Source organism: Misgurnus anguillicaudatus, chromosome 20 (genome assembly GCF_027580225.2).
Source record: "Misgurnus anguillicaudatus chromosome 20, ASM2758022v2, whole genome shotgun sequence".
Lineage (NCBI taxonomy): Eukaryota > Metazoa > Chordata > Actinopteri > Cypriniformes > Cobitidae > Misgurnus > Misgurnus anguillicaudatus.
The window spans coordinates 29,719,435-29,746,465 of record NC_073356.2 but is presented as its reverse complement, the minus strand read 5'-3'; the positions used below and the strand labels follow the sequence as shown (position 1 = coordinate 29,746,465).

The window sequence follows — 27,031 nt, the reverse complement described above, 5'->3', positions numbered from 1 at the left end:
CCGCGGGTCCGACAGATCCACAATTCAGTTCGGCAATGCATGACATCACCCATTAAAAGTGAATGGGAAGCGTTAACGCTTACGCCCCGTGTGAATGCACCGTTAAAATCTCAGAAAATGTTGTTCATTATTTCATAACCCTTTAACTAATTTGACTGTCTTTTGCGGCAAAACCCTCTAAGTACATGCAAAAATCTCCACTTTTAAAAAAGTCTCCAGTCACTATTCGCTGTCCTTTCTGAATAAAGCTGAAAAAATTAAATCAATATCCTAATATTTTGGGTATATCTCATTTTACTGGGTAAAAACTCTTGCACCGTGACGTACACGCACGGTTGTTCATCCAATTCTTCTTTCATGCACTTAGAGGATTTTGCAAAAAAAAACACGTTTAAAAATCGAGGCATTTAATGGATTCTGCCAACAAAATTGGATTTGGGTTTATTTGAAGTGAAAGTATTTGACACATTTGACGTATTCAAGGTATAATACGTGCTGAGAGCATTCGCTCCATATAATTACCTTATTTTTGACTGAGGTGGCATTTAGTGGCTTTTGCATGTGAGTTCTTCAATTTCTTACATTTGTATAGCACATTTTATTCACCACAGAGAATCTTTTGTGGTTCTGCAGTTGTTGTTTTGTGATTGTTGAAGGTTCTTTATGGAACCATTTTTATAACCTGTTTTTGGAACCTTTATATTTTATAAATAAATATATTAATATATAAGTAATTTTCTTGTATATAACTGTCGTAAACAATATTTAAAGTGAGCTGCTCTGCATGATATACTGACAGTGAGGTACCTCAGAATTCCAGCTCTCATTTTCCTAGAATTACACACACACACACACACACACACACACACACACACACACACACATCCTATAACCTCAACTCCCGAGCGGGCTCTGTGCCATGCCTTTTTAATGTTATTAACAGGTGGCTTTCTTAAAAATAGAATGGAGAAATGCTCGCATGCGTACTGACAGACATGTATGCATAGAGACCCAGCAAGATACAAACATCGGACTGACATGAAGACCGTATACTGAAATCTCATACACAGTCATGAAGGAACAGCTGACTGACACAGACAGGCATATCCTTATGCCCGGACATGGGCGTGATCAACACCCCTGGCCCCAATGCTAAACGGTAACAGGGTGCCAAATCGACGTCCTCTCTCTTTAAACTCTCACTTTTGGCCTGTCTCTGAGAAAACCATCTGCAAAACGATCAACACGTACTCAACAGTTGTCAGGTCAGCTACTTGTTTATACGTACTTGTCAGGTCATTATGACACAATATTTGTTAAAAATCTTCTTGCATAGCACAGCATTAGTTATACTTCAACAACAAAGACGTCATGCGTTTGGGTTTCCCAACGCTGGTGACTAAGGCCATGTAGCGGTGTTAGCATGTTTTGTGCTGTGGTCCACCATTGAATGGATTTTACCTAATAGTTTCCACAAGAAAATTGATTGATTCAAATTTAAAAAATGCATGAAATATCTTTACTTATACCATTGGTCTGTTAAATGCTGTATATTGATTGATTAAGAAATGTTCTGTGGGTATGCATTATTTTTTGATAACCGCACACCTAACTTGCAAATGTCTTAAAAATAGGCACCAGGGCAATGTTTGTGGTAACCGTGGAATGATTGACGACAGGCCATTGAATTATTTGAAAATAATGCACACCCGTGGTGTAAATCTGCTTTGCGTCGTGCCGCATTACCACCTGGGGTGTGCATTTTTTCTTATAATTCGGTGGCCCGTTGTCAATTATTCCTTACATATATACTGTATATTGCATGTATACAAAGACACAAAAGCAGATGAAGCTTTTGTTGTACTAAACATTGCATATAATCAGAGATTTGTGACTTGTGGCATAAAGTCTTGAGGTATAGGTTGTTTTGGTTGTAAGGGGCAAGTGCGCTGGGTTATTTTCAGCTGGGTCATAAATTAACCCAGAAAATGTTTATGTTTGACCCAGCAATGGGTTAAAACAACTCAGCATTTTGGATTGAAGCAACTCAGCAGAGGTTAAAGTATAACCCAATGGGTTGGGTTCGTCCCTTTTTGACCCAACGCTAGGTTGAAAACAACCCAGCATTTTTTAGTGCATAAAAAATGTATGGCACCAAAATAATGAACCAGCATGGGAAACATGCATTTAAATAATTTGGGCAGAACGTCTTCTTTGCAGACTGTGAAAAATAACTGCAGGAAAAATGTGTAGACTAGTCTGTAAACAGAATTTATGTCTATACAAAAATAATAAAGGTTTATATAGATAATGTAGCAAAATGATAAATGTAACCCTGGACCACAAAACCAGTCATAATGGTCATAATGGTTTTTTAGAGATACTAATATTTCTAAAATCTGATGGTGCAAAAAATAAAAGAATTGAGAAAATGGCCTTTAAAGTTGTCGTTAGCAACACATATTACTAATGATAATTTTATATATATGGTATAGAAAACTTACAAAAAATCTTCATGGAAAATGTATATATTTTTGGCATAATAAAATCAATAATTTTGATCCATACAATGTATTTTTGGCTATTGCTAAATGTCACTCATGAGTGGTTTTGTGGTCCAGTGTCGCAAATATGAATCACAAATGTTCTGATCTTATATTTGATCATATTCTGATTTTTAGAGTAACCACCTGATCAACTGCTGAGTTCATCAATTCCTCCTCCTCATCATTCACATCTTCAAGCTCTATAGCATTTGTATCCACAACATCTAAAATGTTGTGCGAATGGACAACACCTTCCTTCTACGTTTTATTTCCTTCCCTGCACCTCCCAGCTTCCATCAGCGGTCCATTCTGGTTTTAACAACATCAATAACATCCCCTGCCAGATCCTTTTCTGTGCCTGCACCATTTACAAACAATTCGTCTAAATTATATTCATATTAATTTTAATGGACTTGGATGCCTTTTTAACATAAGCCATTGCTTGTCATTCACTTACGGATTGTCTAAAACTGCAAATCAAATCAATGATGTGGTCCACATTCATCACTCAGGATGAAGAGGTAAGGCCGGGCAATGCACTTGCTGGTGCGCACCAACCTGCCGGTGGGCTGGAAGGGTTAATGGGGCGCGGGCCAAGACGCAAACAGAGGCACCGAACGTTCTCCGGTTCGGGTGATGGCATCACCGAAAGCCAGGAGGGCAAGATCAAACTTACATTTTTCATGGCCGTAACTGGCATTATGCTAACTGTGCTAGGGGTGGGCACTGAATTTTGGGTGGAACTTGCACCATCGAAGAGCTTCTTCAACAATCAGACTTGTCTAGCTGCACATTTTGGTGTGTGGAAATGCTGTACTAAGACTTTCTCGGTGTCAGATATCGACCCTAAACGGGAGAGTTGTGGGCCGTTGGACTTACACACACAGGGAGGTAAGGCCGTTACTTACAGTTGTCTAATAGAGTGCTAGAATTTTATCTGATGAAATAATGCTGCCTGTTTGGATCTTGTTACAGAATCCAACTGCACCTTCTTTAAGTTCTACACCACTGGTGAGAATATTGTCCTATTTCAGAAAACACCAGAAAAAGGTAAGACATCTTACAATCCCTGTGTATGACTGCCAATTCTGAAAAATATTTAACTTTGGGTGAAAAGCTCAGCTCATCAATGTCAGCTCCCACACGGCCGTCCAATCACAGTGGAGGAGGGGCGGGACAAATATCACAACAACCAACCGGCGCATCGTACAATGACTGATAAACAAAGCAGAAATATCACAGCAACCAGCTGAAGAAAGCTGGCAGTTGGCTGAAATAAAGCTGTCTGCCAGGTGTTTTCAGCCGCGTAAAAAAGCTTTGGTGTGCACGCCCCCTAAGAGAATTGACACAGACTTATCAGAAAATCATGATTTTCAGTTATATAAGACACTTTTACATTGTATTGTTATAGCCTGTAACATTTCGTGATCCATGACAAGGAGTACCAAATTATAAAAAAAATAAAAATATAAACATTTGTCCAATTACTTTCGACATCAAATTAGAGCTGCAACAACTAATTGATATAATCTCTAAAAATCAATTGGTTGTCACCAAATTTCATTATCCAATGTGTTTTACGATTTAAAAGCTGCTCAAAGTTTTATTTTTTTATTTAATGCTTAAAATATTGTGTTTCTTTTGCATTTTTAAAAGTAGGGCAGAGCAGGGGCGAAAGTACAATTTTTCAGAAAAACTTAATTTTGAAAGATAATGTTATAGACAGAAATATATTTTTGCTCTGGTCAATAACTCACAAGTGTGGTCTATCAATACCAGGTGGAATAAAAAAAAAAGTAAAACGACTTTAGTATAATTTCACTTTAAAGCATTCTAAACATGCTTTCAACAGTTTGAACACTATAAAATGAAATCAAATAAAATTAAATTAGAATAATATACATTTTTACATACAACAGAATTAGCAGCGGGACAAAAGTAACAAGTGTTACTTTCATCCCGACAGGATCTCGTCACTTTTAAACTTTTAATTACTTTTATTTTGAAAAACTCAAAGAAGTGAAACTTTAGGGTGTGTTTGGTAACTAAATAACCTGTAGATTGATCAGTACTTTAACACATGAAACGAAAAACACAAAGCGTTATAAGAAAAAAATGATCGCTTTAAGAATTTACTTATCATGGTTGAAAACACCTTTCTGGATCTACACGCGGTAAATAGTGCAATATTTGTTGTGTCTATCAAGGGTATGTGTGCTTAAGATGCTGTTTGGAATGAAAATGTTAATCAGGGCTCGGAGAAAATCGCTTTCGTCCCGTGTTACTTTTGCCCCGGTTCTCCCCTACACTTTTACAAAACATGTGAATACCCAAATTTAGTGCCTTATTTAGCCATAATAACTGAAAAATCTAATTTGAGTAATTTATGTTTTTATCAGATTAGTCAATTAATAAAAAAAGAATTACCTGATTAATCGATTATAAAAATTATCCTTAGTTGCAGCCCTACATCAAATGTACCAGCAATTAGGGTTGTCACAATGATTAAATAATCATCTCACCGCATTTGTTAGACCTCATCGCGATGATTTCAGATCACCGCAATCATTGCACATCTCTTTAAAAACACAAGGAGGAGCTGCAGCGCATGTATAAACGAGAATATGTGTAATATCAGATGGCGCTCCTTAACTGACAGTGTAACGCGATGCATTGCAAAGCCATTCAATACAGTGGAAAACAGGATATATAGAAATGCTGCAAAACTTTGATTAGTATGAACTGCCAGGTAAAACCAGCCCAGTCTCACGAAATTTCGTTATATAGTCATGTATTTTTTTTATTCTTTTTTCGTGCTATTATCACGAAATTTCGTGTTTTTTTGTGATTGTATGGCGAGTTCCTGTTTTCGTGTGATTGTCACGTATTGGTTACTCGACTGTTTTGTCCTATTTTCTTACCATTGTCGCTTCGGTTTAGGGTTAGATTTACATAAAATTACATCACTAACCAAACCCAACTCTAAACCTAACGCCAGGCGACATATAAAAAAATAAATCAGAAAAAATAGTATAGATCAATATATAAAGTGACATTCTAATGCAAGCACCAAATCTAACCCTAAACCGAAGCGACAATGGTTTAAAAATAGGACAAAACAGTCGAGTAACCAATACGTGATAATCACATGAAAACAGGAATTCGTTATACGATCACGAAAAAACACGAAATTTCGTGATAATAGCATGAAAAAAGAATTTAAAGAAAATGCGTGACTATATCACAAAACGTTGTGAGACTGGGTAGCGTAAAACATACATTTCCAAAATTCCAAAAATCCTATTCTTAAGGATCTGTAAGGAATTGATTTTTTGCAGCCACTACAGACATGTGGTCCAGTACTAATATGACCTTAGTAGGATTGGCTACTATTTAAGGCCTGTTCTTATTTTGATTGCATTTTTATTTTCAGTTATTTCTACAGTTATTTTGACACTTTTGTGTTTATTTCTTATGAAGACTTTTCAGTTTTTAATAGATATATTCCTTAAATAATTTATTTAAAATATGTGTTGTGTATTAATATTTACTGCCAGGTAAACCTTGCAAAAGATTTAATTTAAATAATCACAACAATGTGTAAAAATCCTTTCATGAACAAACAAAAAAACTTTGAGAATTAAATGTCAAAGCAATGAAACAGACAATTAATCGCCATAATCGTCAAAATGTGTGTGTGTGTTATATATATATATATATAAAGTGATTAAAACCTCTTTTCACCCTTTAGATCTGACAGTAGCATCGGCCATGTTTGCCATATTTAGTCTTTTCCTGATGGCGACGGGTGCCATCTGTATCATTATGGCAATAAGCAAAGGTGCTCAGTTCTTCTTGAAGCCAGCGTCTGTTTGCTTCATCATTTCAGGTAATTAATTCCTAACAAATTAAAAATGCACTATAGGCAAAAACATGTAAACACACAAACAAGTTAAAAAAAACATGAAGAGAAAGTCTAACCTGTGCTGCTACAGTAAACGAACTTCCACTATGCTGTGAAAATGCTGGAGCATCAAGATTTGCTAAAATTCAGATAAATATCTGTAAATTAACAATGCATCGCAAATTTCTGTATCCTGTAACACATAGATAATTTTGGTTCAATCTAGCCATATTTCTACATTATAAATGCAAAACACTGTGTACACCATCATCTAAACCTAATTTAAAGGCTTTACTGGTGCTTCTCCATCTTGCCACACAGTTAATAAAGACTTGTGTAAAGTACTAGGAAATATTACACAGTAAATGTACCTGTGAAACAGAACAAGCTGTACACAGCGTGTTCTTGTACAATGTTTTCCAAACATTTTACTCAAGAGCATCTCAATCCAAATAATAATCATCCTTCTGTGCCTTCCATCTCTCTGAACGCATCCACACAGTCTCACTTACTGTATATTCATATTACATTTAAATAGTTCATCATTATTAAAACCCTTGCAACACATTAAACTTATATATCAGGTTAGTTTTCTTAAAAAAATATGCATTTTAAATAATTGTCTTAAGGTGTTCAATTGTGATTTTGCAAGTAACTTGAGGTAATTTGTCATACGCCAAAAACTCACTTTCATAAAAGGTACTAAAAGGAAGTAATGTCTTACAGCAATATTTTTCATGTCAGGATATCTCCACACATGTCTTTTTCCAAAGGGAAATTCCCATGATTATAAACATCCACAAGAGCTTACCCATTTCGATTCAATTCTATGGAAGCCGAGGTGCAGTGTGGGATTGAGCACGCTTTGGCGTGGAAAGGTTTCTTCCACTACAGTAATGCATAGCGAATCTAGTTACTCATAAATGACGGACGTTTGAGGCAAACTCACCTTTGACCGCAAATATTAAGCGGTATTGTTTTGTTTGTACACTAGATGGTGTATACATTCCTTTCTTGCTGTAATATATAGTGCACACATTTAATCTTCTTTCTGGACCCGCCCTAGATACGAATAATCTCAAAATCCACTATTTTTTATAGGAAATATATATATATAAAATACAGAGTAGGCTAGATTTTATTTGTATTGTCTTGTAAGAATAAAATAATATAATTTATAATTGCATTGCAATAAGCAATACCAAATGGCCATTTAACACAACAGCCAGTGACTTCACACAACCCACTCACTGTGCAAGCCACATAAAGCCACACATTCCCAAGACGATGACTATATACTGTGGTTGTTAAAAGAAACATTAGCCAGTTTTTTTAATGCAAAAGCAAATTGTAATTTTCTTTTTCCTTTCTCTCTCTCTCTCTCTCTCATCAGGTGTTTTAATCTTCCTCTGTATCATTATTTTCCACCAATCAGTGCTCTCATTCTTGGCAAGTGACCAATCCATCCCTCTACATCACAAAATGTCATGGTCAGTGACATGCATGGGCTTCGCTGGAGCTCTGGTTATTATAGCCGGGGCCTTGTTTTGGATTCTTACTCTTCCATACAGTCTTTGGGAAAAGTGCTTTCCTAAAAAGAACAGTGACATCTAGCAGTGAGGCTGAGGTGGACTTTGCCTAATTTTGCACTGTCCTGTTCATACTGTGAAACAGACAACAGTATTCCAAGCCATCTTGGAGAATGTGAGGGGCAGAAGAATTCATGGAGTTCTTATCCACTGGTAAAAGCCTTAATGTCCCAGAATGTGTTAATGGAACATTATCTAATGTTTCGTTTTTTTGTTTGGTGGTTGGCGATGTGTAGCATGAATATTAGATATGAGTTGGCACTGAAAGAAATGTACAGGAGGTGTGCCAGGCCTGTTGGCAAAAGACACATGCCGTTAAAGGATAAAATCATTTAAAGATCCTTAAAGGATGAAGTCCGGTGATGTGATAATACCTTAAATTTAATAATATTAAAATTTGAAATTATTTTTAGATTATATAAGCTATATACAAATCCTACGAACAAGCTGGTTAACCTGATGCTTTATATGTTGGTTAACTTGATATTTTGCAAGAGACATTTTAAGATTTGCTTGGAAACGGTTCAATTAACCTTTTATGAATTAGACCGTTTTGATATATACTGTAAATGTTATATTTTGTAAACAGATGTTATTATTGAAGCTATAGTATAAACTAAAATCCCATGGCACAGCGTTTTTCAACAGGTGAGTTTTGACCCAATAATTGGTTGCCAATCTGTTCTTAGGCAGGCAGAAAAATAAATAGCTATGCAAATAAACAGCACTGTGTATTTAAAATAGTTGTACACTGTTAAAAGATTCAAAGCATTTTTGTCAAATCAGCCCCTTTTTATGTTATTATAACTTAAAATTAAGTTAAACAATTTCAACTTGAATTTATAAGTTGTGTCATTTATTTTAAACCAAAACTTAAAACAGTAGGTTGAACTGACTTGCAAAACAAAGTTGCTTTAACTTTGTGCTGCATTTTTTTACACAGTAATGAAATAGATGTTTTCTACTACATAAAATAGATAGCCCTTCAAAAGGGAAGAGACCCAGCAAACTGCAAACTAATTTAAAGCTATGCCATAACATTGAATGACATGCCCTTGTCAATAAAGCACCATTAAACATCCTTAGTTAAAAATGACTCAGGATAAGGCATATTATATTCATTGACCAGGTTAGAGAAATGTATTGTGTTTAAGATACAAAATGAATTTCCTATTTACTGAACTTGCCCTTTCTGTGTCTTACTAGATTAGAAAAAGGGCCACCCAAAATATGCACATTGTTACAATAATACCCCAGTAGTGGTCCCTGTAGAAGTGGGTATATTTAATTTATGCCCCCATTTATTCCCCATGCCATCAAATAAAGAAATGGGTATACTCCGTAACTAGTAATAAAACTAATAATACTATTCATTCTTCCTTTCTTAAATATACCACACAAAGCCCCACACACATTTTTCTCACACACAAACTTTCACTTTTTTCACTGAAAGGGTTTTTAAAGACTCTCATTCAGTAATCTTCATCACCTGTCTTTAAATAAACCCAACCCACCCATCAATCAGCCAATTAGTGGTTGTACATTCCATACAAGAAGAGAGAAAGAAAGTGTGTTCAAAAACCGAAACTCAAAAACTGAAAAATAAACACTTATTAATAAGCATGAATACAATATTTCATATATACTGTATATACTATTTTAAAATACTTTTTAAATAAAGAATACATACTGGTTGAATCTTTTTGAACTTTAGTGGTTTGATGCACATTAAAGATATATGATATATTTACAGATTTATATATGCTATATATTTTATTTTTTTCTCTGGGAACATGGAGAAATTCTTAAATATGTTTTACCACTTTGCTGTGATTTAAAGGTCTTACTGTGCATACTCATTTTTAATAAAAATTATTGAATTTATTTTGTGATGTTAAAGGGATAGTGAAAATCAAAATGTTGTAATTTACTAACCCTCATGTTGTTCTTAACCTGTTTGAGTTTCTTTATTCTGTAAAACACAAAAGAAGATTTTTCAATAAATGATAAACACACAGTTGATGGTTTAATAGAAATGATGGTGTTAGAATAACACAAGGGTTATTAAATAATGATTGAATTTTCATATTTGGGTAAAAAAAACCCTTTCAATACCCTATCATGTATATTGTTTTATTATTGATTCATATAGCCTGTTGTCTACAGCATACATGCATGATTTATGCATACCTCCTACATGCACCTCAGCACTTGTCAAGATGTGAAAATAAATGTTGTTGCTTATTTCCATCTGTACATATTTCAGATATTTGGCATGATATCCATAACTGCCAGTCATTGTATGATTTTGACTGTTTTTCTCAGTGGAATTAATGTATATTTAATCTTACAATAAATCGACACAGCACCAAACTATTTTTCTGTCACACAAAACACGTAATTCATTTTTTTGACCTCTATCCAGATTTCCATCTCACTTTCAATCCCACCCGTCTCATTTCCTCTCCACAGATTTCCTCTAAATTTAGAGCGTGGCCAATTGCGCTCCAGAGGACATAAGCAACACCAACTCTGATTCAGAGCGGTTCCCCTCTCATTCAGTATATGCATGGCCACCTAAACCTATCATGATTTATGTTTATCTCACCTTATAATGTGACCATTTCATGGGTTGTGTTGCTGATTTGACTTAGATCCGAACCTTGATTGACATACGACAAGGATGGTTCTCATTAATTTCAGCTTTGGTTACGTATCGGGTATCTTTACTTTCATAGTGACCTAGATTATTATGCAGCCACATACTGTAGGAACTAAATCTTCTGATGAGTTGCAGACATAGTCTTGTTAATGTCCTATCTTTAAATCTGCCCTTGTTGCTTTGAGATATGAACGCTCTTATTGACGCAAACACCTTCAGTCAGCTTGTGATTGTCAATCCTGTTTATGGGATACCTGATCTGAAACTTTAGAAAGTGCTGGGGTCTAATTTATAAAACTGTGCGTAGGATCCTTACTAAAAGTCTACGTATGCACAAAAGTCAAAAATGGCATAAGCCAAAAATATTAAGACTTATAAAACAAAGCAATGTTCCCTTTAAAAATCACAGATCACCTGCAAATGTGCGTACATAAATCATCCTCAGATGACCAGATGATCCCACCATTCAAGCCCACTCTCCCATCAAGTTTGTTATTTATAGATCACAACTTTTGCATGGGAACTGGCGTACGCACATTTCCAGCCCTGATAAAATGCTTAAAACCTGTTTATTGTTTAACTTTAAAAAATTTGACATATACAGTTAACAACAATAATAGATTTTACATAACATTACAGGTACATTTAATTTTACGGTAAAGTGTACAGGTTTAGAAAGTAAAAGGTTTGAATTGCCATATATTTTATGGTAAAATCTCTATAATATTCAACTGAATTATTTATGTACTTAAAATAATTAAAATATTATTGAAATTATGGTTTCTGTAAGTTAAAAATATAAATCACTGTAAAATTTTACGGTAAAAAAAACAATAAAAGGCCGTTCCCACAATTCCCTGCAAGACTCTTCACATGTGATTATATTTAATTATTCAACTAAATTATTTATGTACTTTTAAATGGTAAAAGATTATTATAATTATGGTTTCTGTAAGTTAAAAATATAAACCATTGTAAAATTTTACGGTAAAAAACAATAAAAGGCCGTTCCCACAATTCCCTGCAAGACTCTTCTTTGATTATATTTAATTATTCAACTGAATTATTTATGTACTTTTATATGGTAAAAGATTATTAAAATTATGGTTTCTGTAAGTTAAAAATATAAATCACTGTAAAATTTTACAGTAAAAAAAAACAATAAAAGGCCGTTCCCACAATATTTCTAGCATTATTTTCATGTCACATGCGTTACCATCCAGGTGTTTTGTGTTTGTGTGAATGACACTGTAAACCATTTCTACATACAGTGGTAGCAATCTATGAAAATGCCACTTGTGATAAACATGAAACATGCTTGATTCAGCATTTGACTGTTCATTTTACCACCTGTGTTATGGTGGTAAGATACTGTATGTAAAAACAAAAAGCAGTACAAAGCAGATTCATATTATCAGTAAATTAAATACACAGTTACGAATTGTAAAATATACAAAAGTGGACTGTATTTCTGAAAAAAATGTCACTGTATTTTTACACCTTTTAACTGTAAAGTTGTTTACATGTTTCCTGTATTTTTATGCAGGTTGTTTACCGTAAAATCTATGGATTTTTACAGTGAATGTTTCTAAAATAAATAAACAATAATATTATGTCTTACAAAACATAGGAGTAAATACAGTACCTATACAGTAGCTGCTGTGTTTGCATACGTAAGTTGTGTGTGTGTGTGTGGTTTGACACACTCTTAAAAGTTGTTAAATTTTAAAATGAAGTTGAAATATATTGAAGTTATGTGAAGTTGAAACTAATATATATCAGTTAATTTCATACACAGTTAAGAATTGTAAAATATACAAAACTTGGCTGTATTTTTATACAAAAAGTCACTGTATTTTTACAGTGAAGGTTTTAAACAATTATATTATGCCGTACAAAACATATAAATAAATACAGTACCATATACAGTAGCTGCTGTGTGTTTGTGTACGTAAGTTTTATGTGTGTGTTTTATAAAAAAGGATCCATGTAGTTTTGACACACCCTTAATAGTTGTTAAATGATAAAATGAAGTTGAAATTGCTTAACTTATTTCAGCTATATTTGTTATATGTATAAGTCACAGCAGCAGCTCAAATCTAGATAATAATATTAACTCCTTAAAGAACAATATGGTCCTCGGTGCCCTAATAAATATAAAAAGCAAGACCTGTAAATTAAATTTCTACTTAAAATCTAAACCAGCAAATATACTGTATATATATTTTTACAGTGTATGAACTCTTGGCACTGATTTAAACTGAAACATGAATCATATGGATAGAGGACCTAAAGCAAATGATCTGCTGTGAGATGGACGCACACACATTCAGCATTTTTTATAAAAGCAAGCGTGTCACTTTCAGTCCTGTCCTTCCCTTGAGCGAGGCGTGGGCATTAATGCATTGTTCTCTTTATAATTACAATGTTTGCGTGTGTGCGTATGAGACACCTCATTCCTGTATTCAACTCCTCGAGATTAGCCTTTGCATAGACGTCCTCTCGATGTAAAGGTTGCCGACAACATTATGCTGCCTTCCATGATAACTAAGAAACAAATTACATGCTAAAATAAAATAGACTATTATATACAATACTATTCGTCTTCCTGTAGCTCATATAGAGCATTTGTGATATGTGCAAATGTCATGGGTTTGATCCCCAGGGAATACACATTTTAATAAAATGTAGGCTATATCTTGAATGCAATGTTAAAAGTAGATTGTGCTAACATGCTAAGGTGGCTTAACTGCAAAAATCTACAGCTTATTTCAGATTTAATTGCCTTGGAAAGATGCTGCCATACAAGGGTTTGTTCATTCAAACAAGCACATTGTGTAAACACAGGTTTCCGCTAAAGGATGGCAGAGGATCAAGTGATCATGGCAGTCCGCTGGTTTGCTGTACACCCTATCGTCCACTCATCATAAACTGAAGAAATAATGACTTAATGAATCTCTTTTTATAAAAATACACTCTTTAAAAATCTCTCTCTAGTGTGGGCCTTGATGTTAACCCTTTGACCCACCTCTCTCATCCTATCCATCTGTATTACCACATACAGTAGACATAATGCACAAAAGCCGAGAGGCAGAGCATTATGAATATATCATATATTGGATATGAACCATGCATACAAAGTTACAAACATGAAAATAAAACGCTGCAGTGAAAACTGCTAACAGTATGCACATAGATCTCAGTTTTACACATTCATAGAATATATCATATTTTATTTTACCCAAAAGGTTGTTCCACACACACACGCAAATATATATATATTTATAATATCCTATATATTTAATAGATTTTTTTGTCTTTTCTGTGAGGTTTTTAAGGTATAGATATTGCTCCCCTGAAATGAATGCCTTTCACTTCTATGTTGTTCTGTCTCTCTTTTCTCTTTTTTACTTCCAGTCCTACAACAGTAGTTCATTATAAACATTATTCCATCATAACAATATTAAGACTGTTAAATGAGAAATCAAATATATATTCATATGAAGACTTTACTACGTCTACACTTAAGATTACAATGAAAAAGTCTAAACACAGGTCTAAATATCAATCTTTGTAAAAACTAAAAAAAGTCACACTCTCGCAAATAAACACATGCTTGACACTGAATGACATCGTAAAATATAGTGTCAACATGTGCAAGAAAAAAATCACAGTTTGAGTTTATCAAAGGAAATAAGTTAAATGGATAATTGTGCAAAAAAATAACACCTCGGTAAAAATGTACTGTATAAGTTAACGGAGCAATAACAACTATACCATAATAATAAAAAACGACAACTATATTGGAATGCTAAATAAGTTACAGGCATAACCTGATGATAAAGCACTGGAATTGAAAGAGTTTGAAGAACCAAAGATCACCATCACACACATCGAGTATTTCAACATGAATCAATAAGAAGTGCGGATGGAATTCTGTTACTTGAGTCACCGTGTTCGAAAACAGAAATGGAGGGAAAAAGAGGATGTATTGCCTTCATGTTTCATCTTGAAAGTAGATGTCGCTTGTTTCTCAGCCCTTTCTCGCTGTTGCTTTTTAATTCTCTACCTTACCTCCACCTCCCATTACTCGCAGTTCACAAAATCTTTCAATCTCTTCCCGACCCTCTTGTCATTACACAGGTGTTGTTCTCCTGTTGAGTGTGTTAGTATTTGAGCTGTCTCCTTTGCCCAGTCGATCCAAGGTTCCCATCCCTCGATCCCTCTCCATGTTTGCAGAGGATCCAGCCGACAGGGGCGCTTGCTGGGGGCCGGAGGAAGACGACGTATTGAGGGTCGCGTTGGCCGACGCAGCCAGGTTAGACTTGGAGAGGGAAGGGAGCGTACCTGTCATGAGCGCTCCTCCACCTCCCTCCTTTGTTGGAAAGTAATTGTGGAGCTGGTAGAGCGTGGCACGGTCGACTGTGCCGTACATGGGCGGCTTACCTTCCCTACCCAGCGTGTACATCGAAATGTCCCCCATCCCTCCTCCGGAGTGAGTGTGCGGATTGGGCAGCGTGGCTACCGAAAACGGCGGCGGGCCGGCAGCCAGGGGCGGACCGAAGTTCTTGGGATCCATGCCTGAGGTTGGGGACTGCTCACGGGAGCGGGTCGGCTCTGCCGTGGAGCGCGAGCTGGAGCGCGATGAGCGCCGGCGGAAGCGGTATCCCGGCAGTCGCAGCACAGCGGAGGTCGTGCTGCGGAAGAGGTCGGTGCGTGAACGGCAGCGCAGTTCTTTGTTGCGCTCAATGTATATGTTGACAGCCAGAACGCCCACCACCTCCGCCAGGATGAATGACAGGCCGCCGAAGTAGAACGACCAGCCGTAGGAGTAGTGCCATTTTTTGTCTTCATCCTTTTTGGGAGAGATGTCGCTGAGCGCTGCTGAGATATATACAATGACGCCAATGATGTTGCTCAGGCCTGGACCAGTTTGAGACAAAAGGTTTTGTTTATTAGACACGTTTTAACACAAAAGAAGAATTCAAACATTTTAGGGGGGGATTCACTAAAAGAAATGGGCGTGCTCATAATGCAAGTATATTTGCTGTAGGCTGTGTATGTTGCTTAAACACCTGATTCACTCAAATATCTGTTCGCAGTGTGACTGCAAGACTAACAAACCTTCATTAATTTCAACATGCAAAAGTGCAGACCCTAATTTGCATAAAAAAGAGGCATGCATGCACTAAAAGTGGCACAAATGTTTAATGAATTCACCCCTCTTAGTATTGCATCCACATCTATATTAGGATCTGATGTGAGGAACGTTACCTGCCACGACAAACAAAATGCCCGCTCCCAAAATGATGTGTCTTTTGGTCTTATAGAACCGACTTGATGCCACACACACTCCACCTAGCAGCAATAATATGGCACTGAGGATTGGAAATATACTGGAGGCCCTGACAACACCTGAAAGAAAAAATCATTTTAGTTTTATCCTCTGATTACAACAAAGCATCAAACAGACTCTGGAATATTGCACGAAAAAAACAATTTCCGACTCACGTAAAAGGTATTCGGCAGCATCCTGGTCATAATCAGCATCTTCTGGGAAATGATTAATCTGGGAACACACTCCTCTTTTCAATCCTGAAAGAGAAAAAAGAGACTGAAATATCCTGTCAACGTGCTGGCGTCTGAAAAAAATAAAAAGTAATGTATTGGGTTGGCACCATGCCCTGGTGTTTAGCACATGGTTGATGTGAGATCTAATCTGGCTTCATCATTTACTGTCTTAGTGTGTCTTTTCCTTTCCCTATTATTTAAAGTGGAAATCTGCCAAATGTACGTTTCTGAATGGAGTTCAATAGAGCGCAGTCAGACAAACTGTGAGGTGTTTTGTTTGAAATGGATTCAGAGTAGATGTCAATTGCTATGAGTCATCACAGGTCAAAGGTGTCAAGCAGTGCTCTCTTGTGATTTAAACCGCTCACTTTAGACAACATGATGACCCTGCATGCCTATTATCTTCCAGAGCTTAATTTTAACCTATAGGATGGCATTTGTTAATGCATTGTGCTTGTTTATAGCATTTATGTGCTAGAACCCTAGACAGCTTAATGGTTGTGTCTGAAACCAAAACGGCTAAATTCAGTCAATGACTTAACAAGGAATAGTTTCAGACTTTATATGGACCGTAAGATCACATCTAATGATAAAGTGAGCTAAAAATATATAAAATGGACATAAAAATGCTCCTTCGCCTCAGAATTGTCGGACATCAGGAAGCATTTTCTATTTTTTAGACACAGTCAATGGAAATTTTGCACTGACATGCCAATTCTATTCATTATAGTTTAAAGTATCTAACAATAATGAAAGGTTTTGATATCTTTTGTGATAATCTTTTGCACGACTTTCTGTATTTTTCTAAAGATGACTAAGCATAAATGTTGAGTTAAGACTATAAAGACACGTTTCCCATTACAACGCTACCGATTTGTGCTATTCAAAGCAGAGGACCGAAATGAGCAACATTATAAGGCAAAACGACTTTGTTTTTGTCTGGTTTGATTATGCCGCAAATCCAATGAGAGCGCTGCGTGGCACCTTTGACTTACAATGACTCATCACATAATCATAGCCGTTGACATGTACTCCTCTAGGTTTCTAATGTAAATGGAAAAAATACAGCTCATGTTTGTTTAAAAACCGTCTCTTGGGAATTGGCTTGAGCAAGAGAGGTACGTAGGTTAAACACCCCGCATTTTAGAGCCCAATGGGTAAAAGACCTGCATGGAGACTTTCAACAATGTTTAAGCCTTAGGCTACAGTATGGGCTTGTTGAGTTAAGATGTAAGGATTACTGTTTCTGAGTCCAAGCGATAAATGTATAAACTCACAGTGTACACGGCTGTCTCCAGGCTCACAGAATCACTGACAGCACTATATTAATAATTCGTAAAAAAAATCCATGTTTATATGTCCATGTCTGGTCATCTTGGATTTTGTAATGGAGATAAAAATTAGGATTGGGTGCTTTTGGTAGTTTCGCATTATGATACAAGTGTATATCTTATGATACAGTGAGTTTCTTGCTATTTTCCTATGGCATTGAGAGCATTGGGACCGGAAGCAGTGCATGACGTCAGACTTAACAACCCCATAGCCAATGAAATCACTGTATATATTTGGTTTAATATTTTAGAAATAAATCCAACTGTATTTAAAGAGTTTGGTTCCAAAACGTACCGAGCCCCTAAAGTGACAATGGAGTAAAAAAAATCAAAAGTTTAGTTTCAAGTGCTCACGCGAAACCTTCATGTGATCACGCGAAACCTTCATGTGCAAAAACACGTGAAACTTTTGCGCACGCACATAAAACTTTTGCGCGCGGACGTGAAACTTTTGGTGGTAATTTTTTTTTTTTAATGCCGTTTAACGCGTTTTACGTAGACCCTAATGGGACATGGAGCAAAAATTAAATAAAGTTTAGTTTTGCATGCGCATGCGATAGTTTCACGTGCGCACGCGAAACTTAACTCGATAGTTTCACGTGCGCATGCGATAGTTTTAAATTTGCGAAAGTTTAGTTTCATGTGCTCACGCAAAACTTTCATGTGCTCACGCGAAACATTCATTTGCAAATTGTTTTTTAAGTTTAGTTTCGCGTGCTCATGTGAAACTTTTGCGCGCGCACGTAAAACTTTTGCACGCGAACGTGAAACTTTAGGTGGTAATTTTTTTTTATGCCGTTTATCGCGTTTTACGGAGACCCTTAGGGGACATGGAGCAAAAATTAAATAAAGTTTAGTTTTGCATGCGCATGCGATAGTTTCACATGCGTACGTGAAACTATCGAGTTAAGTTCGATAGTTTCAAATTAAATAAAGTTTATATTTAAATAAAGCACGTGAAACTATAGCATGAAACTAACGCAACAAAAAAATTATTTACCACCAAAATCAGTATTTTATCAGGTCAGTATTAAAATTCTTAATAACTCTTCTTTTCTCCCTTTTTCACAAAACGCAACGCCAGTCCTTCTCTGCAAATTGCTATAAATTCGCTCAACAAATCCCAGCGTACCACTCCACGCATTGTAAACAGCGTGTTGAATACACACAGAAACCTAGTTTTCCTCATCTACTTTGTACTTCGTGATCAACAAACAAACAAAAACAAAATAATACTTTGATGGCATTGCTTAACCTGTGGTGGCTTTCTGTGGCGAGGAAGAAACGTAAGCCACTCGGGCGACGGAAAAATGCCGGCTGTTGCTTATTCTCACACGACAGGATCAAGCTTCTGGCAAAATTTTTCATTCTTTTACTCAAAGTCTACAAAAATCGAGCAGGACCAAAACATTTTACAGCTGATCGCTGTCAAAAAAGTTCAGCGACGACGTCCCAAGGATGACAACTGCAATGACCGTGTTCTTAATATGAGTGTTTTGATTAATGCCATTAATGTTTAATTTTTTAATCAGTGTATACCACTAGTCAACTAAATGAATATAACATGGCAAAGATGAATGCACATTTATATATTGATTCAATGGATTAATAGCATTTTGAAATAAAAGTCATGGATTTATTGTATTTTGCGGAAAAAAAGAATCAATTTTTATAATAAATCTTTGAAAATCAAATTATAGATTTGAATTTTTTATGCTATTATAACCTAAAGATGCTATGTGAAAGTTTGTAACCGAAAATAGTGGTTTTCATCTTGTCACTTTTTACCGCAATTAGTCAAAATGGATTTATTGCGTTTTGGACCCAAACTCTTCGTTTCTTTCTAGATTATAATGTGTATGAAACACTTACGAATACTGCACAGGTGGGGACCTCCTTCATGCATGATTTGCCCCCTCTCACACATACGTGGCCCATTCCTCCACCCCCACATAAACAAACAAGTTCACTTACCTTCCAGGCAGCAAATCCTCCAGAGGCCGGAGTGGGTGAGGGCTCCCGGATCCTTCTTGTCCTTGTTATGAGGGTCATCCTGAGAGGAGTTGGCAGTACTGTTGCAGATAAAGGCCCGAGCATACAGCCAGTAGTCCGTGCCAATGGCCACGGTCATCAAGGCGAAGGCTGCGAATGCTCCCACAGTGGTGAGAAGCACCTGAATTCCCCGCTCACACCACACCATGGCTGCAACAGAGGAACAGAGGAGTAGGGAAAATATCACAGCAAAGGTTAAAGACATCAATGTTCATCTTAATTCTTACAAAGTTGATTGTCACCGTTTTGGAATCCATTCAGCTGATCTCTGGGTCTGGCGCTAGCACTTTTAGCATAGCTTAGCATAATCCATTGAATCTGATTAGACCATTAGCATCACGCTCAAAAATAACCAAAGAGTTTGGATATTTTTCCTATTTCAAACTTGACTCTTCTGTAGTAACATCGTGCACTAAGACAGACAGAAAATTAAAACTTGCGATTTTTAGATTCAATGAATTATGCTATGCTAAAAGTGGTACAGCCAGACCCAGAGATCGGCTGAATGGATTCCAAAACAGTAAAAATCAAATATTTATCTCTAGGGGAGCTAGAAAATGAGAATATTTTTAAAAAGTGGAGTGTCCCTTTAATGATTAAATTATTATCATCCGAAAAGAGCAGCTTAGACTATAAATACTGTAGCAAGGGTTAAACTAGAGAGACACAGTGAGTGTTCGTCTGGCTGCCTGACATATCAAGTTTTAAAAGATCAGTTCACATTGCATTTTGCAAAGACAATTTGAACCTTTGCACACAAAGTACAAATGTCACCGCACCTAAATATAGGTTACAAAGATCATGAGCAGGTCTCAGGGCACACTTTGTAAGTGAGATGTTTTGATTTAAATAATTAAACAAGCGCAGTCTTGGAGTAACATGTTTGATGTGGAATAAAATGAAATAAGGAGCTATCTTCTCATTAAATCTTTGTTTAAAGTTAATTCGATAAGAGGCCCAATGGCAAAAAATTTGATAAGTGCTCCATGCTAATTCAACACTAGAGAGTAATGCCAAGTTGATCTTAAAGATATCTTATATTCATACCAGTATTCTAGCTTAAGGGCAAATACGTTCACAATGAAATCACAAAATGATGCACCGGTCAATAGGTCATATAACTTTTAGGCCTTAACATTAGTGTGGTTCTTGTCCCATTGGGAATATAGTTGCCAGGCATTTTTTATAAGTCGTTATGAGCTCGATTACAGCATTTCTTTGCATGGATAAACCTTTTATATGGATTGAAGCATCTGGACAAATGTATTTTGGACAATGGTGCATTGCTTTCTCTTGAAATAATAGCTGAAATAAAATATTTTAGGCAGTACTACTGTACATTCAACAACATGTGAGTCCAATCAATATTTCATGATAATATTAATACCTAAAAAAAGAACTAATTTGAGGAACAATGAAACAAATAATAACCAGTAAATGGCCTCCATTTTCAATTATAAACACCTGCAGCTTTTACGTCTTTAATCTTAAATTTAAAAAAAGATTAAAATGTTTATATACACTAGGGATGTTTTCAATACCTTCCTCCTGTAAATATTCAATGTTAGCCATCGACCATTAGAACAGCAAAATAAACCGGACAATATTTCCAAAGCAGCATGCATGGAGTAACATCTCAAGACCAAGTTAACAACAGTGAAGACTTTTGTGAAGATGTTTGCAAGAAAGTTCATTGGTAAGACCGTAAGAGGTACGAAGCATCTATAGACAAAAGCCACAAACAATGCGGACACACAATGGACATACAGACTCTCACATGTGTGGTGGCCATAAATGAGATCCGATTACCTGGAGGAATGTGTCTTCCCTTCCCGTCCATCCTTGCAGCACTCTGGTCCTTGTCACAGAAGATTGTACTGACCAGAACGTCCAGGCTGCATCCATCGACTGTTATCCCTGTCTCTTTCCTTCACCCCCTGCTCTCTCTCTTTCTCTCTCTCTCTCCCTCTCTTTCTTTTTCTCTCTCTCCCCGTCTCCTGCCTGTGGGTGGGTGTAGATTTTCTAGGCTTCCTTTATCCTCTCAGAGAGATTGCATGGCAGGAATCCTTACGCTTCTCCTGGGGAGAAAGAAACAGTGAGGGAAAGGGCAGACGAGATGTTCAAAGAAGGCAGTATGGTGTATTTGTATAACTAGCAGCGAACCTAGATGGTTACGTTGCCCATACATCTGCGGGAAGAGCCAGGGATATATAAAGAAGAAGAGAATAGAGAAAAAAGCGAGACGGAGCGTGCGCCGGTCCGTCACCATGGCAACAGCACATTCTGAAGTCGAGAACAGAACAGGATGGTGTGTGTGAGTTGGGGGGAGGGCGGTGATGTTGGTGAGTGAGGTGATGGGGGATTCATCATAGCGTACCTACTGATTTGAGAAACTGTCGGCTGTCACGAACGCTAAAAATCCACCTGGCGGGTGGCTTCGATCAGCGCTCTCTTTTGACTATATGGTAATGCGGTAATGACATGCACACCAAGGAAAGCTGATCTGTCCCCCATGACAAGCTCAAACTCGAACTGTCGCTTACTGGAGTTCTGCATGTTAGGAGACTCGTCACTCCTGCTCATTCTCAGAAACAGCAACACAAATGGTGAGATAACCAACACAGACAGATAAACAGAGACAGAAAGTTGAAGCATTTGGAATAAATGCTAATGAAAATAAGACCTAGGTTGTTCCTGAAGCTCGAATGAAGGAACATTGTTGGGCAGTGCAATACGCCATTGGTTCGATTCCAATGAACAATAAAATGAAAAAATTATAATATAATTATACTGATCAAATATATACGGTACTGTGCAAAAGTCTTAGGCCACCATGCTACCATTAGATTTGTTGTTTTTGCAATTGTATAGTGATCATATATAATTATATTCTCAGTTTCTTTATTAGAATACAACCAGAAAATACAGGAAAGGTGTAGTATTAAAAACCGTATAAAAGTATAAGCTGAAGTGTCAATTATTTAGGGTAAACTCCCCTTCCACTCGAGCAATAGCAGGCAGCGGCAGGATCTCTTAAACCTAAATTAAATTAAATCCTAATTTCTAATTCTAATCGAATGACTTCAGGACTTCAGTCTCCTCAAAAAAGCTCAAGATGTGTTTCGTGCCAAGAGAGGTCACACTAAATACTGACTGATGCCTGAAGAAGACATTTAGTTCTGAAAATTGTTTCGTTTTTAATTTGTGTACATATTTCCTGTATTTTCTGTTTGTATCTTAAAAAAGAGTGAAAAATAAAAATGGAAGGACATTAGTTAAACAACAAAGCTGGTGATGGTGGCCTTTTGACTTTTGCACAGTACTGTGTCTTGCAATGCACTGAAAGGTGCTTTGGATGAATGCAAATCCTAAATGCATAATGTTAATGTAAAACATTCCCGTAGCTCAACTGGAAGAGCGTTGTGTTAGCAACGCAAAGGTAAAGGGTTCATTATACTGTATACATACTGCACTGTAAGTCACTTTGGATAAAAAGTGTATGCCAAATGCATTATAAAGGTTGTGACCTTAACCCTCAGGATTTCTATTCATAAATTTCATTATAATAATAATAATTCAAATTTGACTGTTATTGCTAATTATTATTGTTACAAAAATAACTTTGACAACAAACTAGTTGTTTCTTCACACAACATAATCTCATACATCTGAATGAACTTTAGCAGGGCAGTTACAGTGTGACCTTACCATACTTATGGCCATATCATACAGTATAGCATGGCAATAATGTGGATTTAGGGCCTTGCAGAAATATTATAGGCCTACATACAAATCACTCACAACCATTTGATTTACACACCCTATGCAGGCAGTTTACACTGCATACATTAATGTGTGCATGTGCTTGATGAATGAATGAATGAATGAAGCGTCAAAAGAACCTGATGTGTATTATCATTTACAGTGCTTTAGCACTTAAGTATACATGGGAATGCAATTTGACTTGTAATTTACTAAATTAAATCGTCAACTTCTCCATTTTTTTTCTAACTAATACAACACGTAGATATTTTGCAATGACAAATGCAGCCGGTCGATTTTGTTTTTGTTGTTGTTTTGATGTTAAATGGAATAATACATCATAAAAAACAATTGACTGATCTCCTCGGTCATCAAAATGATTGACAGCTGTCTCGAGACGCGGATATTCAAAACGTTCTTTTCGCGCGTCTCCATTGAGCTCGTGCAAACAGCCGTTAAAGACGTGCAACTATTCTCGCTGTATTGACGAACAATCGTGTGTAGAAAGGTGAATAAAAACACATTTAACTTACGTGAAAATAAATTAGAAACCTATTTTAACTAACAGCTTATAAAACCAGCGCAGGCGTAGGCTACACATCAAGGAAACCGTCCAACCTCACAAGCAATTCAGCAGCATCCATGTAACGTTCAATTCACAATTCATCTTATATTTTCTATAAACCAATTTGCTGGAAATGTACCGGTTTGTATGAAATATGCAAACGCTGATTATTTCTGAGGTTCTGCCTTACCTCTACAGTTGAAGCGGGTATTCCTGTTGCGTTTTGTTGCGTTTAATTGTTTGAGGCAGTGAATGAGGGGGCGGTAAGAGACAGTTGTGTTCAATATGAATTAGGGGATGGTGAAGCAGGAATTACACGAGTATGTAGCTTAATTTTGACCGAAACATTAATCACAGATCTCCAGGAAGAGATTGACGGGATTTAACTTATTAAACAAAGAATATATTCTGTCAGAGAGTGATACAATTAACCAACTAATGCTTGTTGTTGTACACTTTGGTAGGTTATTTTTCAACACTGAATGTGTGAACATTTCACCAGAGGTCATTGGCAATATTAGGGTCCTACAAATGGAGAAGAAATCTAAATGTGGTAAGGCGGGCTATGCCTATTTGACATTTAAAAGACAAGCTTTAGTCAGAACAACAGTTTTTTTGTAAACAGCATAACTATAGACTTTAACAAGAATATGTATTTTTATTGGCCAGTTTGGATGGCTAAAATGAAACAAGTTTACACTAAAGTACACTCAATGTCAGAAAAATGGAACAAAATGTGTCACTGGGATGGTACCATAATAAAGGTCCTGATATTGAGGTACATATATATACAATATGTCCCTTTGAGGTAACAATATGCTCCCTTTAAGTGCAAATGTGTACATCTGGAAAGGGTACATCCCCAGTAAAAGCTTTTGTACCTTTTTTGAGACTGTGCTGTAAAACAGACTAACTTTTTTCACTAGGAGCACAGTGGCCCCCAACTGAAAATTTTAGGGGCGCAACCAGAAAATTTAGGGGCACACACCGTAAATCAACATGCTAACCAAATATTCACATTTCTACTGATTTCCACTAATAAATACTTTAATGAAAAATGCAGAAAGTACAATGTGCTTTTTTAAATTCAGTGCCACATCACAAAAAAAAGGTAAAATTAACTGGTTGCACATGTGCGACTGGATGTAAAATTCAGTGGCACACTCTCAAATATTGGTGGCAAAAATGCCAAAATGGACATAGGGTCAAAACTGAATTTAATATTTTGTTCCTAATTGTGTTCGATACATATTGATATACCTTGAATGCACTTTAAGTTGTTTTGGATAGTGTCTACTAAATGTATAAACATTATATCTGCTTTTCATTTTTAGTGTAATTTGGAGCTATTGGTACTAGATTATAACGACTTTGGCATGTGTAGGATATTTATATACTGTAAACTATTGTGATCTATTTTTATGCCTTTACTAATTCTAAAGACATAGAGATTCATGCATTCATGTACTCACATTTTCCTCTGTGTTTTTCCTTCAAGGGAGAAAAAAGTGAGAGTGAGAGACAAATTGGCCACTGTTCGCCTACACATCTTCAGGTAGAGAAGAACCGCTGATTATCACCACTCCAGGTTCACTCTGTAGTGCTTAAAACATTCACAATGTCTAAACACACATTGAGCGATACATGTATTAGAAACTGTGGCTCATTGTTTATGTGGGTGTTTAGCAACTGCATCATTGAAGTACTTTAAACAAGGAGAATATTTAAATATGTGGATTTTGATATTATAATTATTGTGGATTATTTAAATTATACAAAAAGAGCAAAAGAAAATCGATCGCAAGGTCCAGATATGCAAGTTCTCTGAAGCCTTCATTACTAACACACTGATTCATTTATTCTCACAATCCTCCGTCTTTGCTCAGTTCTTCACAACTCGTTCAATCACTCACCACACAATTCCTGCCCCCAGGGATTTGGTAATATTTCGGCTGTCCTCGCTGTTGTGTTAGTAAATCATTGTACCACACAACATTAAGAAAAGTTTACAATTTGTCGTCCGAAAAATATATAGCAATTTCACACTGATTTTTATGAGAGCATGCATATAACAATAAAGCAAATACCGTTCCGTAATTAAATAACTAAAATGTATCTATAATAAATAAACATCACAGACCCTTAAATTAGCTTTTAACAATCAAAATTGAAGATAAATCCTTAAAACTAGCACATCATGTCCCTTTTAGTTGTAAGATAAAATCCTTTTAAATGCATGCATAACATATTTATGCTGGATTTGTTTCTCAATATATTTTTATTAAGCAAATACCAGATTACAAAGAAATGCCACAGTATAATAATAATAATATTAATAATAGTAAACTGTCATCATCATCTTAAGTATCAGGCACACTTGCTTTGGCATAATGGAATGAAGGTTTGCATGGGGGGGGGGGTTTGAGAGAGATATATAAAAAACAGAAAAAAATGCAAATGAGTGAGGCTGCTATAGCTTAATAAAAATTTGAGAGAGGCAAATCGAGAGCCCACCGGGATAAAGCACAAAAACGAAAAAGGTTATGAAGATGAAAAAAATGTCATGCAAAATGGTACATACATATTTATAAGCCAGACCCCTCAGTAAAAAACTCAGGACAACAAATGTCAGCTGGAACCATGAGAGCAGAAAGCCATCTCTAAAGCCATTATTAAAAGATAAGACTTTTGACTTTAAAGCAGACTACATTTATATATCTTAAATAAGCCTAAATATTTCCTTTTGCTTTCTTTTAATTTCCATATATATTATTTATTAACTATACATTTCTGCTTTTTCCAACTGGAGCTACAGTATAATATAAATTGTTATTTTATTTCTTTACTATCCAGCAGGAGCCAGTCCTGGTTTCTATAACTATTTATATGTTAATCATTTATGTTCAAAATATTTATAAACAACAATGCTATCAGTTACAGAACTCAGGGAGCGGCGTGTTTCATGCTTAATGCTTACCATTTGGAATTTTCAAATAAGATAATTTATATGGTAATTGATACTGGTGACAATAGCTCAAAATATTGTTTT

The 27,031-nt window shown here is 36.1% G+C and overlaps 2 protein-coding genes and 1 long non-coding RNA gene across 6 annotated transcripts in view; 2 read left to right on the top strand and 1 right to left on the bottom strand.

Moving 5' to 3' along the window:
* The first annotated feature begins 987 nt into the window (after nucleotides 1–987).
* Nucleotides 988–10,285, top strand: cacng6a (calcium channel, voltage-dependent, gamma subunit 6a). Its single transcript, XM_055220703.2, has 5 exons — nucleotides 988–1,265; nucleotides 2,682–3,437; nucleotides 3,522–3,596; nucleotides 6,298–6,435; nucleotides 7,844–10,285. Exons 2-5 carry the CDS (start codon nucleotides 3,032–3,034, stop codon nucleotides 8,062–8,064), a joined length of 840 nt encoding a protein of 279 aa, XP_055076678.2. The 5' UTR covers nucleotides 988–1,265; nucleotides 2,682–3,031; the 3' UTR covers nucleotides 8,065–10,285.
* A 3,632-nt stretch (nucleotides 10,286–13,917) lies between these two features.
* On the bottom strand, nucleotides 13,918–24,304 carry cacng8a (calcium channel, voltage-dependent, gamma subunit 8a). 4 transcript variants are annotated; one of them, XM_055220695.2, is made up of 6 exons: nucleotides 24,173–24,304; nucleotides 21,465–21,733; nucleotides 19,578–19,805; nucleotides 16,213–16,296; nucleotides 15,976–16,116; nucleotides 13,918–15,624 (listed from the first exon to the last, which is right to left on the bottom strand). In XM_055220695.2, exons 2-6 carry the CDS (start codon nucleotides 21,493–21,495, stop codon nucleotides 14,837–14,839), a joined length of 1,272 nt encoding a protein of 423 aa, XP_055076670.1. In that variant the 5' UTR covers nucleotides 21,496–21,733; nucleotides 24,173–24,304; the 3' UTR covers nucleotides 13,918–14,836. The 4 variants fall into 4 exon arrangements, with proteins under 4 accessions (XP_055076670.1, XP_055076673.1, XP_055076672.1 ...); XM_055220698.2 differs by lacking the exon at nucleotides 24,173–24,304 and adding an exon at nucleotides 23,951–24,043; XM_055220697.2 differs by lacking the exon at nucleotides 24,173–24,304 and adding an exon at nucleotides 22,033–22,278.
* The window catches only part of LOC141351508 (uncharacterized), an 87,238-nt gene continuing 84,015 nt past the window's right edge, over nucleotides 23,809–27,031 (top strand). Inside the window, exons 1-3 of the long non-coding RNA XR_012359782.1 lie at nucleotides 23,809–23,925; nucleotides 24,447–24,535; nucleotides 25,481–25,570. This is a non-coding gene — a long non-coding RNA (uncharacterized lncRNA). The remainder of the gene's footprint in view (nucleotides 23,926–24,446; nucleotides 24,536–25,480; nucleotides 25,571–27,031) is intronic.

Coding starts and splice junctions, on each gene's coding strand:
- cacng6a (XM_055220703.2), top strand. CDS start 3,032: ATGATGTGGTCCACATTCATCACTCAGGATGAAGAGGTAAGGCCGGGC. Junction 3,597..6,297: donor TCAGAAAACACCAGAAAAAG/GTAAGACATCTT, acceptor TTCACCCTTTAG/ATCTGACAGTAGCATCGGCC. Junction 6,436..7,843: donor TGTTTGCTTCATCATTTCAG/GTAATTAATTCC, acceptor CTCTCTCATCAG/GTGTTTTAATCTTCCTCTGT.
- cacng8a (XM_055220695.2), bottom strand. CDS start 21,495: ATGGACGGGAAGGGAAGACACATTCCTCCAG. Junction 19,806..21,464: donor GGGAAGACACATTCCTCCAG/GTAATCGGATCT, acceptor CCTCTGTTGCAG/CCATGGTGTGGTGTGAGCGG. Junction 16,297..19,577: donor GAGGATTTGCTGCCTGGAAG/GTAAGTGAACTT, acceptor TTTCTCTTTCAG/GATTGAAAAGAGGAGTGTGT.